Raw genomic sequence first — 17,361 nt, 5'->3', positions numbered from 1 at the left:
GTTTTTAAATGATCTGTCCATCAAACCAAAGATGATTTAAAATAACAGCTTTATTTAGGATAAAACAAAATTTAATATACATAAATATGATCAACACAATATGCCATAATTAAAGATCCACTAGGACAAAGCAATAAAAGATTTAACAAGATAATTTTTTGATATAATCACATAAACAAAAAAACCCCAGATCTGATATGTACAATTTTGGATTCCTAATATGTTACAGTTTTTGTTAAGTGATCAGGATACAATGCAATCTGAAGGGTTTATCTGATTTCACTGCATGAATTCATAAAGCTGGCAGCTGGATTCTGGTGGTCTTGGACTGTTAGTCCAGTATGACAGAAGCTCTGGACCTCTGTGGTAGTTTAGTCTTAAAGCACACTGAAGCTCAGGATAATGCCCGCATCAAGACCCACATTATGAGCCTATACTCCCTTAAAACCACTGCCAGTCTGTAGTGCAATGTACATCTGTGTTCTGATCTCACAACGCATCATTTGACGGCTCCTCTGCGGTGGTGGGACCGGAATCGCTCGAATACATTTTATTAGAGCAACAGTTTGAGGTTCTTGGGAAGTTTCATTTGCCTTCTTACAGAGATCTGGATGAGAAGATCGATACCTCTGCATGCTAAATATGAAACTAGAGCTAGCAGCTGGTTAGCACAAATGCTTGAAGAAGGGGGGGGGATGGTTAGCCTTTGAAAATGACAATTTATTTTTGGGGACCATTGCAAGGTGAGCTCCTCTGTTTATACTGCAAGAAGTTAATAAGCCAACAAGTGCATAATATTTCCGGACCTAAAAAATAATAAAACTCCCTACAGCGAGGTAAAAAGCTGCTAAAGCTTGCTAAACAACCTCCTTATCACTATGATTCAGATGTCATCAGCGTAACATTTTCAAGTGACAAAGAAAGGAGGAAAATTAAAGCCTGGTATCAAACCATCCCCCCTTACTAAATATAAATATTCTTCATGAATACTCACTTCCAGTGTGTGTTTGTGTTACGGTACAAACACAAAAGTTGTATCGATCTTCCCGACTGACTCATTGCAAGAAAGCAAATTTTCCAAAATGTCAAACTATTTAATCTGTAAAATGAACATGGACTTCTACGCACACAGAGGATTTTATTTTGTTTTTTCTAGGGCCATTCCCTTTGCAGAGTATTAATCCACCAGCTAGTGTGAGCTTTCTACTCCTCTACAGATTATGAGAGTGCAGTAGTGTGTGTGTGTGTGTGTGTGTGTGTGTGTGTGTGTGTGTGTGTGTGTGTGTGTGTGTGTGTGTGTGTGTGTGTGTGTGTGTGTGTGTGTGTGTGTGTGTCCTCTCCCAGTTCACGTGTCTCGCCTCTCAGACCAGTTTGAGGCATTGTGCGTTGAAGCTGTCCCCCTCCCGGCAGGCCACGGCCTCCAGCAGAGCCTGCTTCTTCTGGGTGCTGCGTGACGACTCCAGCTCGTACATGGTGGTCAGGTTGAAGAGGACGCTCTCGTGGAGGTAGAGCGCGGGGTCCTGCTGCACCAGGCCCTCCAGCTGGCCCAGGGACTCCTTCAGGCGGCCGAGGTAGAGCAGGCAAACCGCGGCGTTGTTGTTGGCCTGGGGAACGTACAGAAAGGGTGTGAGGGGGATTGGGTGAGGACAGAAGAAGCGCACCCTTCTACCTTCTTGCTGTGAGGCTGAGGTTGAGCTTTCGAGGCTTGATTTTGAATTTCAATTGAGTTGTGCAAATAAAAATTGTACTGAGCGCGATGTAGTGGGATGAAGGTTCAAACCGTGGCCCACCTTATCACCTTTTCAAGCAGCCCCCGCTAAGACCAGGAAGTTGCACAGAAGAGGGCGTGAGGAATAAACTAGAGGCCCAACATTAAGTTTGCCTAAAAACCACAAATAGTCTTTTCTACCGTTTGTGTACTCGTTAAACAAACGAGATTCAGATTGTAACTTAGTGAGCTTTCTTATCTCTATGGAGAAGGCTATGCTAGCTGTTTCCCCCCCGGCTTTTCAGTCTTTATGCTAAGCTAAGCATGTCCTTACTCCAGGGGCCAAATAAAACTAATGACTCACGTCTAAAACAATGTGTGTGCACAAAGACAGAAAAATGCAAACGGCCGATTTTGGTTTATAAAATAAATCCCAATGATTTTTGAACGAGCCTCATTTCTATTCCTGCGTTTTGCCCTAAACGGATGTGTGGAGACGGCCATAAAGATCTGTGTTCATCTCGATGCTTGTGTCCTCCTCCACCACTCGTTTGCCCCGTCAGTCAGAAGAACGGCAAGGAGGGAGGTGATATTTCACAGATCGTACGCGTTGCATCAGGGAAGTTCTGCAGCAGCACCAGAGCAGCTGTTATTATAGGCTGTGGATATTTATAGCGCCCGTACCACTAATTCATCACATGTATCTGCAATCCATCGTCTCGGCGATATCTCAATCATCATTATTAAACATCAGAAGGATGATCTATGATGGATTTATAGAGCTCATGTTGAATGACACTTTACAAAGTGCTTCCTAATTTAGGATCAAAGTTAAAGATAACTGACAGGGAAGTGACCATAAATCATTTATTATAAAATACATATTATAAATGTGTCCAGATTGCAAAACTAATAGTACTATAGTAAAAACCGTTTTTCCTCGCTGATCCCCTGCGTGAGATTTCTCTTTTATTAATACCGATGTGTGTGTAGGAAAAGACGTATGCAAGTTTTCTTTGTGATTACACATCATTTGCTCATCTGGCCCCTGATCTATGCTTAAAAGGCAGTCATGAAAGGAAAATGAAAATCTTCTCATCTCGCTCTCTAAGAAAAAAACCCAACATATTTCCAAAAATGTCTGTGTATAGTGTATTAACCATTTTCACAACGGATCATCCTATAATCCCACACTATGATAGATCCACTGATGTTTTCTGATGAGACCACACAATGTATGACATCAGCCTCACTTTAAATTGTGTTTGTTACTGTGGGTGTGGCAGCACTTACGACGGGGTTTTTCGGGTCCATTTTCAAGACTTCGGCGAAGGACGCGTGTGCTTCAGTGTAGTTGTTCTGACTGAGGGACACAAAGGCCCTGGAAAACAAACACAGTCGTTACATCTTCTACTGATACAGGTATAACATGTTCTGGTCATACTGGAAGCTGTGGAAGTCATATTGTGAAACATACGGCCAAAAGCAAACATACACCTATATGTGAAAGCAGCCCATGTTGTTTCAAAGCCAAGGGCACCAAAGCAGCCTCCTCTGTACTGGTTTCAAGATCATTTGGTTGGAATATCTTAACAAAACATCTGAGTATACAGAGTCAGTCACATATCACTGCTTGGAAGTTGATGTCTGTACTTTTCTACAATGGGCAGACTGTATTTACAATGCATTACATTTTTCTGTGCGCTCATATCACGTGCGTGTGCCTTGTTTTCCGGTGATTTCCTGGATTTCACTGCTGATGAAAGAGCAGGCAGGGAGAGGCCACTGAGTGAGTGTCAATGATTAAAAGCACGCTGTACCCAGCGCTGGAATAAATACCACAGTCTAAAAATACTCCAATTATAGATACTTTGTATACTACTAGGTAGATTAGTTGAACAGTACTGCATCAGATTATTTATAATAAAGTAATTAAAGCTGACAGATAAATGTAGTGCAGTAAAAAGTTTCCCACTGAGATGTAGTGCAGTAGAAGTAGAAAGAAACAGAAATACTCAAGTACAAGTACGTCAAAATTAAAATACAGTACTTGAGTTTGTGTACTTAGTTAGATTCCAACACTGGCTAAACTGAAAAAAGGGTGCGACTGAGTCATGTGCTCGTGCGACCAGTTAGTCTGGAGCCCCGTCGCCTCTGGAGATTTGCTTCGTGCTCCACACCTCCTCAGGCCACAGGTGTGACCTCCTACGCTTAGTCACACAGCAGACGGAAGCAAGAAGCTGCAAAAAGCCCTGAAGCAAGCGCTGCTGCCACAGTGCAAAAAAAATGAGCAGAAGTAGACGGGCGCTGTACGGAGGTGCTAAACGGGTACCTGTTCATCAGCACGCATGTTGTGTGGCCGGGCTGGCTCCCTGTCATCTGGCAGGCCTTCTCCACATCCTGGAAGTACCGCTCTGCCGTTTTAACGTCTCCTATCTGGCCAAGAACAAAGCAGCGGCGGCACATTAACCACTGATCTCTCTGTGTGTGTGTGTGTGTTTTGTAAAATGGGGCAAGCACAAATCCATTAAGATTAGATTTCATGATCCCCGAGGGAAAACTTGAGGCTTATTGCATCAGTAAAGAATACATACAGGAACATTACAAGAGGGAATAATGGTGACAAAACAAATATTATCTCTGATGATAGTGCCACACAATGGGGTTGTAAAATAGAAGAGTTCATTTGGGCATGCAGGTTTCCAGAAGTAAAAGTCCTGTTAGCCTAGCTTAGCTTAAAGACTGAAAGTAGAGGGAAATGTGCTGTGATCAACAGCTTGACGCAGGGCCTTCCCACAGTCTTGTTGTCACTGTTAGGTTGCCTGGCAACCTACGCTGTAGGGGGGGGGATGCTGCTGGGCGGATAAAGAAAATAGTTGGGAGTGCGTTACTCTTACATTTCTGTTCATGGTCAAATTCAACAAACAAGAATCAACGTGTTAATTGGTGATATTTGGAGGGGCTTGTAGATGCGTTTTTAGAACGAGTCGTTTCCCTCTGCTTCCAACATTTTTCATGCTAAGCTAGGCTAATGGACTCTGCTCTGTTCTTAACACACTAGACATGGGAGCAGTCTTGATCTTCTCATCTCTCTCAGTAAAAAATGTCTCCATATTGAGTCTGGTCTTATATGATATCGATCTGACGTTATATTTCTATACAGTATTTATACCAGCAGAAGATATAGATTTCTTAACTGTCAGAGATTTGTAATCCCACATTTTTATTAGATCTCAATCTAAATCAACAAATAAGACAAAAGATCATGTCTTTTCATGGCGAAAAAAATTATCCAAAATGAATGATCTTATTCCAAAATGTATGTGAACCTTTGCTGGGTTTGAACCTGGTGTGACCAGTCTGAGCCAAAGTACAGCGTCTACGTAACAGGGGATTCCAGAACATTTCTATTGGATTAAGGTCAGGACTTTGACCAGGACATTTTTTTTCTGCTTTCAACACTCTCTAGTAGACTGAGCTGCATGGTTCGGGTCATCTTCCTGCATGATTTGAGCTTCAGTTGCATCATTTCTCTTAATAATTAAATATTCAATTATTTGACTATTTTGTTCATCTGGGTCCTACAGCATGTTTTAGGACTTTTTAGGTCAGATGTATGTAGAAATACAGAAAGTTCTAAAGGGTTCACTTTCTAGCGGTACTGTATGTGTGTGTGTGTGTGTGTGTGTGTGTGTGTGTGTGTGTGTGTGTGTGTGTGTGTGTGTGTGTGTGTGTGTGTGTGTGTGGACCTGCAAGAAGATGCGTCCTATGTGTGCTGTGTGTGTGTGTGTGGACCTGCAAGAAGATGCGTCCTATGCCGCTGAGCAGCTGCACTCTCTGCTGGGGTTCATACTGGATGATGGAGTGATAGGTCTCCACAGCCAGAATATAGTCCTGAGAGAGAGAGAGAGAGAGAGAGAAAAGAGAAAAGAGGTAAAGAAGAGCAAGAGAGTTGAGGCATGGAGAGAGAGAGAGAGGGAGAGAGGGCATTAATCAAACATATGGTGTATTAGCTGGGCGATGTGACCCTCCTCCCACCTCCACACTGCTCCGCTACACATCACTCACATGGTGACTGGACTGCTGAGCGGGACGACAGAGGGAGGTCAGTGAGGTGTGTGTGTGTGTGTGTGTGTGTGTGTGTGTGTGTGTGTGTGTGTGTGTGTGTGTGTGTGTGTGTGTGTGTGTGTGTGTGTACTGGGCTGGGACAAGGTACAGAAAGTGTGTAATGTACATGTGTATTACGGTGCAGGTTTCTTTTTTATTCGGGCTCAGTTTTCTGTGTGTAAAACTCTTAAACCAGCCTTTAAATCTCATACAAAACACAAGACAATAAATAATGAATCTTACTACTGTGTATCAACGATATCCCTTCTTCCTCTATACCACAGAACTCCACTGTCCATTCAAACACTATTAAAACTCATCAATGAGCCACACTGTTGCACTGGACGACATGTCCCTTCAACATCACGGACACACACACACACACTGTAGTTTGCTTTGACTCAATCCAACATAAAACATAAAAATAGTCCCCACCAAATGTACATTTCCTTGAGTGACATTTGCTAAAATCTAGGAAATGACTTGTCATGTTAAATTTGACATTAAGACTAATAATATAGCAGCAAACGACTATCATCTATGTTAAGACATAGGGGAGTAATGTCTACCTGAGCAAAGAATGAAGTCTCTCTCTCTCCCTCTCTCTCTCTGTGTTGTTATCAGTGCTTCTCCCTGCTGTGTTTCATAGCCAATCCGAACAGGCATGCTTTTAGTGCATGCAAGTCTCTCTGCTGCGTGCTGCTCAAGGACAGACCCAGATGACCCCATGCATACCCATGACATATTGAAACGGAAATTGATCCAAAACCATTTAAATAATATACTGTAATCTCAATTCTCACCAGTAGATGGCACTGTGGCTCTCTCTGAGTCTGATCAGATCTGCACCCCAGCCCTCTCTCCCTCTCTGACCAGGAATCCAATTAGTGGTCAGTCTGGGGGGATTTCACTGTGAATCCTCCACCAGCCTGGCATCAGAGATCTCTCCGTCTCACACTCACACGCACACACACACACACACACACACACACACACACACACACACATCCAGGCAGACGCATAGATGCACACAGAGGGGACACATTCGCTCCAACACACGCCGAGACACACAAAACTTGAGCTCAGACAAACACACGGGAGCACACACACATATACACACATATACACACACACACACACACACACACACACACACACACACGTACCTTCATCAGCAGTAGACAGTTGGCCATGGAGTACATGACCCGGCTGAGGCGAGACCTCCACAGCTTTAGAGACACTAAAAACAGGGAGAGAAGAAGAAGAGACGGACAGGAGGGTTTATTTCTTACAAAGGGTGACTTCTTATTTTCAGTCCGACTTGCTTGTTTGGGGCGTCCCTCTAACTTCACCCCTTCCCCCCCCCTCCTGAATCCATTGCTCTTATCTCTACATCCCCCTCATTAAAACCTTCCCTCTCCTCTTCCTCCTCCCCCCTACACACCAGGGTTTATTTTAAGGCGAGGTGGTGAGGAAGACACTGCGGCACACTCCGCTTCCCTATTTTCTCCCTCAGACAGTGCACCCTGTGGAAGAGTTAGAGTGCAGGCCTATTAGTATTCATCGCTGCACACGTGTGTGCGTGTGCGTGTGTGTGTGTGTGTGTGTGTGTGTGTGTGTGTAGGGGAGAAGCGCTAATCACTCAGCGGGGGTCTGATGTGTGAAGGCAAGGCCCTGCGTTATTGACTTGACTGTCGACTGTCTGCGTGGGTAGAGAGGGAGGGAGAGAAAGAGAGAGAGAGAGGAGAGACAGAGGGCAGAGCTATTACACTGCTTTTAGAAAGGGGGGAGAAACTGCCAGAGCGGGCGCACCCTCACCCTCACACCCTCACACTCACTTTCGCGTCACCCTGCCAATTTTCCCAATTATAAGCAAGTGTCTTGGTACATTTAGCTCAACTTCACCAAGTGGCTTGTTGTTGTTGTACAGCCTTGAATTAGCTGATTAAATGGCTTGTGGGCGCTTCCAAAAAAAAAAAATAAAAAAAAAATAACCTGACACACAGCCTTTGGAAAAGTTAGTGGCTGCAGGCCTTGTGGATACAAGACTCCGCATTAAGATGTACTGCTGTGAGGAGGAAGTTGGAGAGAAGGGAAGGGGAAGCCTATTTACATCGGGCCGTGCAGAGGCGTGTCTACCTGCCTGCTTATTTCTCCAGCACACTTGCAGATGTGAGTGGATTGGATCGGATTGATCCGCATCGATCCTTTTGGCGCGAGGAGGCCGCTTGATATTCAGCGAGAGTGCCGAAGCGGTGAGGTGCTAAACACTTTTAGAGCCGCATCGGTGTGTTTGTGTGTGTTTGCGTGTATGTGTGGCCGAGGTATGCTGCAGTCCTGCACCAGGTGTGCCTCTGACTCAGTGTGTGTGTGTGTGTGTGTGTGTTTGTGTGTGTATTACCCACTGGGGCCCATGACCTCACTCTCCTCCCACAGTGTGATGCAGTCTGGGACCGGGGCCAGGTCTGTAGCCAAATGTCTGTGTGTACGTGTACGTGTGCGTGTGTGTGTGTGTGTGTGTGTGTGCTTACCTTGCCTGTTCTCCTGTGTTAAGGTGATCATGCTGCCATCCTCAGCCAAGCCTTTCTCCAAGTTCTCCAGAATCTGTTGAGAGGAGAGGAGGATTCAAACCTTCACTGCCAGCCCAGAAGGCTTTTTTTTTTAATGTGACTCATATTGGAATCTGCATATTCAATGACTCTAAAAATTCCAACCATATTGGTCTGTTTACACAGGTGGGCTTTAAGGTTTGTGATTTTTTTCTGTGGGCGTGTATAGCTTTTTATTGTTTGAATACAACAGAGTATGCATATCTTAATGTTCATCCAGAGGCTGTGTTTGTTCGTGTGTGTGTGTGTGTGTGTGTGTGTGTGTGTGTGTGTGTGTGTGTGTGTGTGTGTGTGTGTGTGTGTGTGTGTGTGTGTGTGTGTGTGTGTGTGTGTGTGTGTGTGTGTGTGTGTGTGTATACTAACAGCCAGGCAGACGGTTTTGAGATTGTGCAGGCGGTCCAGAGCCTCCTGGGGCTTGGCCAGGTACTGGGGAAGCTCGGCATGCAGCAGCCGCATGGAGAACGGCACCACGGAGCCTGGACAGGAGGGAGGGAGGGAGGGTGAGGGAGGGAGGACAAGAAGAAAATAGGAAATTGGGCAGGGGGGGGGGGGGGGGAAGAAAAATGTGTGAGGGAAAATGGGGTAAAGTAAGAAACAGGGTGGAATGAGGACATAGCAGGAGAGAGAAAGAGAGAGGAAGGCGGAGAGAGAGACAGAGAGACAGAGAGACAGAGAGCGAGATGAGAATATAAACCCATCCACCCACACACAGACAGCACACAGCCCTGGAGGCAGGAACCTACAGATGGCATTGAGCTACGTATGGCTGCTTATTAAACCCTCTCATCTGTGTGTGTGTGTGTGTGTGTGTGTGTGTGTGTGTGTGTGTGTGTGTGTGTGTGTGTGTGTGTGTGTGTGCTGCACAGCTCCATCACTCATCTTTCTGCCTCATCCCTCTGTCTCTCTCTGCCTCTACATCATTCACACTGTCTGACACACACACACACACACACACACACACACACACACACACACACACACACACACACACACACACACACACACACACACACACACACACACACACACACACACACACACACACACACACACACACACACACACACACACACACACAGACAGAGAGAGAGAGAGAGAGAGAGCGAGGCGCACGTATCCCTGAGGAAGAGCCTATATTCAGGTGAGTTCCCGGGCTTTGATCAGGGTCTCTTTGATATTGTCATCAGACCTGAAGCTCAGCTAGCTGGTCCATCTCCGCTGCTGCTGCTGCTGCTGCTCCTGCACAGTCTTTCTATCACAATTGTTTTTATTTCTGTAGTCTATAGCTGCTTGTGCTGTCCATCTCACCCATCTAGAGTACAGAATACACACTCGTTTTCCTGATCCACCCCTGGGTCTCCATTAATGCCCTCTGTTAGGACGTTTTAGCATCACGCTGACTTGACAGCGCTCCCTCTTGGTCTGATCCTATATTTGGTCTCTCTCTTGGGTGTCATTTGAGTTTCATCAGCTTCAAAAATTAAGGCTTTTTAACAGCTTTACAGTGTCTGTTAAAATCAACTGTTCGTAACTGAGAGGGAAAAACAACCCACGAAACCACATCGTTGTACGGACCCCGAAAACTAAAAATAAAGGCACCCTGCTACGTTGTTGAGCAGTTGTGGCGCTATAAAGCATAAGTGTTTTACTAGCACATGGAAGAGGATGCACAAGAGCACATACATGGCTGACGACATACGAACAGTTCCCACCAGACCAGCATTCAGGATATACTTTGCAGAAATACTCGATCGGTGGATTTAACACGCTGATTTGTTCCACTGACCAACAGCACGCCATCATGACAGTTCTGACTTTAAGGAAAGGTCAAGTGTGTCAAAAAGAAAATTTGAACATTAGGTCATTTGTTTTGCAATCAATAATTATCCACCTAGCATTATTACATTCATTCATTATATTAACAATGTACTAATAAAACAAATCATTTTCTTCTTGATTTTGGTGAAAAGTAAACACCCAGAAAGCAGTTAAAATATTCTTCAAAGAGAATGTTCCATTTGAGAATTTTCCTATTAAAATTACATATTGACTGTAAAATACATTTCTTACAAAGGGTGTCAATCATTCAACAGACAGTGAATTCCACTGCTTGCAGAATGTCTGCACAGTGTTATATTTTCACACCTCACGCCCGGTATTATACTACAGTAAGGATTGGACTTGAATAGAGTTGCAAGCCTGCAAAGGTAGAGTTATTCAGAGCTCTGAATGGGAGTTGGGGTAAAAGTGACTCAATGTGATATCTTTTTATTTGTTATACCCTGGAGTGTAAATCTAGTAATTCTAGCTGGCAGATAGCAAGCCAACTAACTTTTGTGGCTAATTGTGGGCTATTCCTGTCGGCGGTTAGAGAGAGCGCGTTCCCAGACAGCGAGCAGGTTGTCGGTTAGCTTCTTTTTCATTTGATCTTTAAAATCAAGAAATGTAAACAGGACTGGGTTTGTTTACAAGAAACCTCCACAGGGCACCTTTGAGAAATGCAATCTCAGACAGTTAGATTTAATTCAACACTTAAAATGATTAGAAGGACTTGGAATACCTGTCTTCCTACACATATACACAGGCTTTTATCAAAACTCTGTAAACAATCAGCACAACAGAAGTCAATGTATGTAAAGTGTGGATTACTTTCCATTACTTTGCCACAAAATGCATTCGATGACCACATCTTTCTAAAAAACTGTTTTCTCTCTCAGCCTCAGCCACAAACAAAAATGACAGTCCATTATGCACATTTCAATAGTGTTGCAAAAAAACATTGAATTTAATTTCTAAACCAAACGTAACACGAAATGTCTGGAAATTAAACATGCAATCTCCTTTTCCTGCCACATAACTCTCAATTCCTCGACCCCATAGTGGAATTATTTTCCTTGTTGAGGTGTAAAGTTTATGACCACCATCCACATGATAAGATGAAGTGAATGATGACAACTTCACAGTCGACACTGTGCTTCCTTGGGTCCTCACCTATACTGCCATGACACACACGAGCTGTGTCACACACCCAAGTCACGGCTCCTCAAGGTCCGAAACACCAGTGAAATACACTCTGCCTCAGGAAAAAACACCAGAGGCCGACATTACCGTTAGGCAGGGTAGGCAGAACTATAAGGGCCCCAAACAGCTACAGGTCTATCATGATGTTAACATGTAAAAAATATTGAATTAGGCTTTTTTTCTAATTCACTGTACCCTGCAAAAAAAACTTACAAAGCACTCAACTGAATGCTACTTACTGTGTACTTCTACTTACGAGGAAAACATTGTAGTACTTCAGTTACCTGACAGAGAAATGTTACTGGTTACCTTGCAGATTCAGCTCACAAAATGTTAATATTCATTTAACTATAAATGATTCATCATCAAAAGAATTGAAAGAATTGAAAGCTCCCCCTTGAACAGATGTTAACTGAATTTAAGTACATTGTGCTGATGATGCCTCTCTTGTGTTTCGAGTAGGTTTCTTCTTCTACCACTGCAGATACCAACAATCCCATGATCCATGAAGGGTGAAGAGTAAAGTAAGGCAGCGTTTGCCTGGGGGCAAAATCCCTACATCTGCCCCTGAAGAAGACACCCAGGTTGCGGTGACTCGCAGTCAGAAACACCAGGGAAATTTACAAACTGGCATATTAGTGGCTTGCTTTGACACAACCACTGGTAGTTGGTGTTGTTTCAGCTCATTATGTTACGAGTGCCAAAGTGTTAATGTTGGGAGACAGATGTTGTCAGTGTTCCTGAAATGGTTTTTTTGGTTGCAATGTTGCATTTGGGGTGTCAAATAAACTGTTGTGTTTTGCTGCATTTCGGTGAAAAGAACTGTGCGAGAGTTTTAGTTCTGAAAGTCCCCACTCTAGTTTGCATGTTTCGTCTTTTTGTGGGGCTGACATTAAAACAGTTGACCTTTTCTAAGCAGCTGGGGAGGTCAGCATTTGACCACAAGTTCATTTCATTTAACCAGTGAGACGGCCGATGCACCTCTCTATTACTTTATTGATTAGAAAATGGAAGGAATCAAGACTGAAAGAAATGTATGAAAACAAAGCTTGAAAAGGGGACATGAATGAATGCTGCTCGTCAGGCAAGCACGGTGAGGCCTTAATATTTCTGGACTTAAAAATTGCACTCAACTTTCCATCTGGCAAACAAATGAATAACTGACAAACACTGACTCCTTCTCGAGCCGCGGAGTCGATTCCTACACTTTCTTAAGGCGCTCAAAGAGTGTGATCGCGTGTAATAGATAGTCGATGCAAGCGTCGGGCCGGAGAAACGTTGGACTCCTGATGCCAGGCTACACAACTCGTGCCAGTTTGTCTGCGAGCACCTAGCGGGTCACAAAGCGTTTAAATTGAGCAACGGAAAGTCAATCGGTGCTCTCTTTAGAAGGCTGTGCTGTGTAGCTTCAAATGTGCTGCTTTTTTTGTATTTTGGTGTTTGAGTGTGTGTGTGTGTGTGTGTGTGTGTGTGTGTGTGTGTGTGTGTGTGTGTGTGTGTGTGTGTGTGTGTGTGTGTGTGTGTGTGTGTGTGTGTGGCTGTGTCTCTTCTTCTGCCTTCACTGTGGTAGCCCGAGGGGCGAAGCAGATCCGAAGTAATGGGAATACATTAGAGAGCAATTCATGCGGTGTAGAAGAGAGGAGAAACACAACCTAAGAACTGCTGGAGACGAGTAGAGTTGTTGGAGCTTCACGACGATACAGGCTAATATCAAGCTCCTGGCAGAAACTTTCCTTTGCATATTTAATAGGACAGTGGTGGTGTGCTTGTGTATCCTAAAGAAAAAATGACGTGGGTAAAATACAAAATCCTTTTTTTTGGAGAGCGGGCTAATAACGCATTCAGAGATAAGAGTTTGAGAACAGCTTTTCAGAGCTATCATGAATACTACTATTCAACCCCCAGTTGGCTTTCATAGAGAATTCATAGAGCAGCTTTTGGGCAAAAGAAGTAGGAAAAAGAGATATGAAACGATTTACAATGGAGGAGTTTCTAGATAAACGTGATCAATACCAAAAAAATCAATAACAATGACCCAAAAGAGCGTATGGTTTTATACAGGCTCTGTGTGTGTGTGTGTGTGTGTGTGTGTGTGTGTGTGTGTGTGTGTGTGTGTGTGTGTGTGTGTGTGTGTGTGTGTGTGTGTGTGTGTGTGCACATACCTCTCCTCCCAGGGTAAACAGTTGGGTAGTACTCGTAGAAGAGGTCGGGCTGGTCCAGGTTGCCAAAGGGCTCGAACTCCAGCTCAGCGTTTTGGAAGAGGTTCAGCTTGGTGAGGAGGGCCAGCCGCACAAACCAGAGCTGGAACACAAACACACCTCCCTCTGCTTGTTACATGAATAAGACGTAAAGTAGAGAAGACACATGAGAGAGACACATCATGCTATTTCTCTTATCTCGTCTGTTCTGTACTGTTTTTGTGTGTCTATTGGAGCATTTCCACTGCACGGTACGGCTCGGCACGCTTGGATCCTCTCTTTTTGGGGTTTCCTATTGGCAATAGTTTTAAAGTTCCTAAGCGAGCTGAGTCGATCCAAGAAGGTGCAGTTAAAACACTGACTGGTCACAGAATCGTCACTTGTCCTGCACAAAATGATGAAATAGCCAAGCCACCATCAATATCCACTGCACTTTTTCTTATTCACTTGACCAAGGTTTTAAAAAAGTGCCAGCCTGCAAAAGGGTTCCTGTCTTTGGTTGCCGATGAGAGGATTCAGAGAGAGATGTGTCGCGTTGAATATGATGTTGCTGCAGTTTCACACCGTCAGCTAAGAATCCCGTCTACATTGACGGGTACCATCTGCAGTCAATAACGAAACCCCAGAAATGTACCAGATACCTAAAGTGAGTCGAGTGGAGCCGAGCTGCTCCACCCAGTGGAAATGAGGCATTTGTCTTTTTCCAACATCCTCATTAAGACCCACAACTGTAAATACGTCCCACTTAATTTGATCAGAATCTAATTATGCAATAACATGCTCAATAATATAATACCATGTCTTTAATTTCATGTATTTTATCTTTAATATAATAAATGATTACATCACTTGGTTTTACATTGTTGCCGTATTAATTAAATCATCTGTAGTTCTTATATTATTAAAAATGACATCAAGGGGTGGCAATCCTGATACAATCCAGCCAATTGATTGGTGACTGGATTTTTTAAGGTGAACACTGATGTTGATATTAAAAAATCTGATGATACAATGTCTAGTATTTACTTTCTAAAATATATTGTTTTAAGAATGACTTACATTTTGTTAGTAGCGAATATGTCATGAGCTGAACAGTTATATTTGAATCAAATTAATGAACTTGTCAAATATAACATTCCATTTTAAACAGTAAACATCAATGCTGTGTAGAGCTTCTACACATCTGGTGATCCTCAGCTGGTCCATGACCGTGTTGTAAAATGTTGTGAGCTTTTGACCCCTTTTTGAACCCATATGCACTTGGACAGACGCCCAGGCACATCCAGCTGTGTCCTCATGTGATAGAGTTGGGGGCGGGCTACCAGCGTGGAAGCATCCAGAAGATCCTGAGCAGCACCGGAGCCCCCAAAGAAACTGTTCTCTCGACCCCTTTCTTGACTTTGACTTTGACTGAACAGCACTGCCTCCTCTTTAACACAGACTCTCAGATGTTGGTTGCCAGTCTTGATGACACCTTCTAGTAGAGTTTGTAGGGTGGCCTTAGTTGTTTATCAATCTCTGAACCCATCCGTCTGAGGACACATAAGCCTCCGGGGGGCAAGGGTCTAGATTTCTGGAGTTACGGTGTAGCCAACGAATATCCGGGCCAAGACTTTCTTTTCCGTGTGTTGCCTCATGTTTACTGTCCAATTAGCAGTTTGAGACGCAAGACTGGAGTTAAGAGACAACATCTATGAAGGGACTGTTTCACAAGTGTCCAGTTTACAAGCTAAGTTAGATCAATAAGAATTGAAATCATCATCAGGCGATAACCGGTGGGTCGGATTACATTAGAGCCAATGCGTTCCACCTCTTTTGTTCACCAAACTGTTTACCTAGCCTACAGATTCTATATATGAATGCAGAATATGTGTAAAGAGATTATGTGTTTACAGATTAACATCTTCATGATGCCCTTGGAACTAAGAGAGGGCACAGGGAGCCTTGAGAAATGTTTTGTAAAGCATGTAGTCTGTGCTCTTGCGTGCACATTTTGTCACATATTCATTTTATGTTGCCAACCAAAGCATGTAGACAAGAAGTTATGAACACTGTATTGTCATTTATAAGACTACTTATATAAAGCATGAGGGTAACTTTCTTTTAATTATATATTCAATGTGCGCTCAGCAGGGAGACACTTTAACTGTTTAATATCAATAATGGGTATTGTACACCTAAATGAAAACAACTTTGACCAGTAGACCCTTAAATGTTACATTTTCAAGTATTAATTCCTTTGTTCCTTTGTTTGAAATGTCAGACTGCTTTGAAGGCAAGGGGAACCATATATTTTTTCTGGTTTTAGTTGTGTACTCTGCAATGCATCTGAGCCTAATTGGTCTTTACAAACATGCATATTTATGTAACTTTCTATAGTACTTTAAGTGTGTGAAGGTTCAGCATAGTGCTAATGTCCTGTGGGAACAGTAGGCGGTAACAGAGATGCCCAACATAATTTTTTTCGTGATGGATATTACATTAAGAAAAAAAAAAAACAGACACACACAACTTAACGTATAAAAAAATAAATAAAAAAAACACATTTAAAAAAAAAAAAGACCACACAATTAAAAACTGGATTTAAAAAAGAATTGTGCCAGGTTGTTTAAGAAGCTAAAACTAACAGTAATATGCAGTAATATGTTACGAGGCAACAACATGGTCGATTAACTTAAAGCCTCATGCACAGAGCCTACCACAGGGGTGGCCTTCTTAATGAGCTTACGCAGCCATCCATCTTCTGGATAGAGTTCCACAAACCCAGGCAGGGAAATGTGCTAGCAGCAATACTGACAAAACATAGAGAAGGAAAGTACAACAAAACGAACGGCAACAAATATCTGCGAATGAGTTCTCAGATGTATGTAAAATAATTTAAATCCGACCCCCGAAACTGAAGCTCCTATCAGTTTGGAAACAGAAGAAATGAATCACAACATTTAATGAACTCTATAAAAAGGGTATTAACAAAATATGTGAAATGGTTATGTAATTTTATTGCACAATTCTTCAAGTGCAGAGACATTATTGGGTTTATTTTCAACTAAGTGCAAAATCTATTACATTTTCAAGTGCTATTTGGGAATTAGTACATTAATCTGTAGAACAAGACATGTCTTGGCTTACTCTCCAACACCCACCAACAAACAGAGAGGCAGACGGATGAATGGATGGATGAGGAGGAAGTGGCTGGCGTCTTACCTGCAGTGAGTCGGTGGTGTGGGAGGTTGGCTGGCCGGCCTTTCCATATCCCTGACCATGAGCTGTCAGCAGCCGGCCCGTCAGATCCACCGCGGCCCGCCAGTTTTTACTGCTCTGCAGGGGAGAGGAGAGAGACACTGATAGAACCATAGAAGAAGACCCGGGGCTACGAGGATGCATGTGGGTCCAGCTACCATAATCACAAACACTCTCAAGAGGACAACATCACTAACAAGGCATCACTTAGGAGCAACCACCTTGTTTCCAGTATTCAAATGCATCTATTGAACCACCCACATTTCATTAAGATGCCGTCTCCAGTGTCCTCACACAAGGACGAATGCTTCAGCAAACGTAAAGGGATAATTCCTGTTTATTACAACTTGGGTTCTTGCTTATTATGTGTCAGTTATGATAGCTAGTGCAATGCCGCAGCACTCAATGTGCCGCGGCCTGTAAAGCTGTAGACAACTTTATCAAATCCAAAGAACCCTGAAACTCCGCCCACAAAACA

General features: G+C 43.3%; 1 protein-coding gene across 1 annotated transcript in view; it reads right to left on the bottom strand.

Annotated features, from left to right (window-relative positions):
• Window positions 1–45: 45 nt before the first annotated feature.
• The window catches only part of trappc12 (trafficking protein particle complex subunit 12), a 36,690-nt gene continuing 19,374 nt past the window's right edge, over window positions 46–17,361 (bottom strand). Inside the window, 9 exon segments of the mRNA XM_054613585.1 lie at window positions 46–1,604; window positions 3,002–3,089; window positions 4,041–4,144; window positions 5,504–5,602; window positions 6,982–7,055; window positions 8,347–8,419; window positions 8,788–8,900; window positions 13,608–13,746; window positions 16,848–16,961. Coding sequence (XP_054469560.1) covers window positions 1,362–1,604; window positions 3,002–3,089; window positions 4,041–4,144; window positions 5,504–5,602; window positions 6,982–7,055; window positions 8,347–8,419; window positions 8,788–8,900; window positions 13,608–13,746; window positions 16,848–16,961 — 1,047 coding nt within the window. The 3' untranslated portion in view covers window positions 46–1,361.

The sequence above is a fragment of the Anoplopoma fimbria genome, chromosome 15 (assembly GCF_027596085.1).
Source record: "Anoplopoma fimbria isolate UVic2021 breed Golden Eagle Sablefish chromosome 15, Afim_UVic_2022, whole genome shotgun sequence".
Classification (NCBI taxonomy): domain Eukaryota; kingdom Metazoa; phylum Chordata; class Actinopteri; order Perciformes; family Anoplopomatidae; genus Anoplopoma; species Anoplopoma fimbria.
Note: the sequence above shows the minus strand (reverse complement) of the source record. Positions and strands in the feature narration are given on the sequence as shown.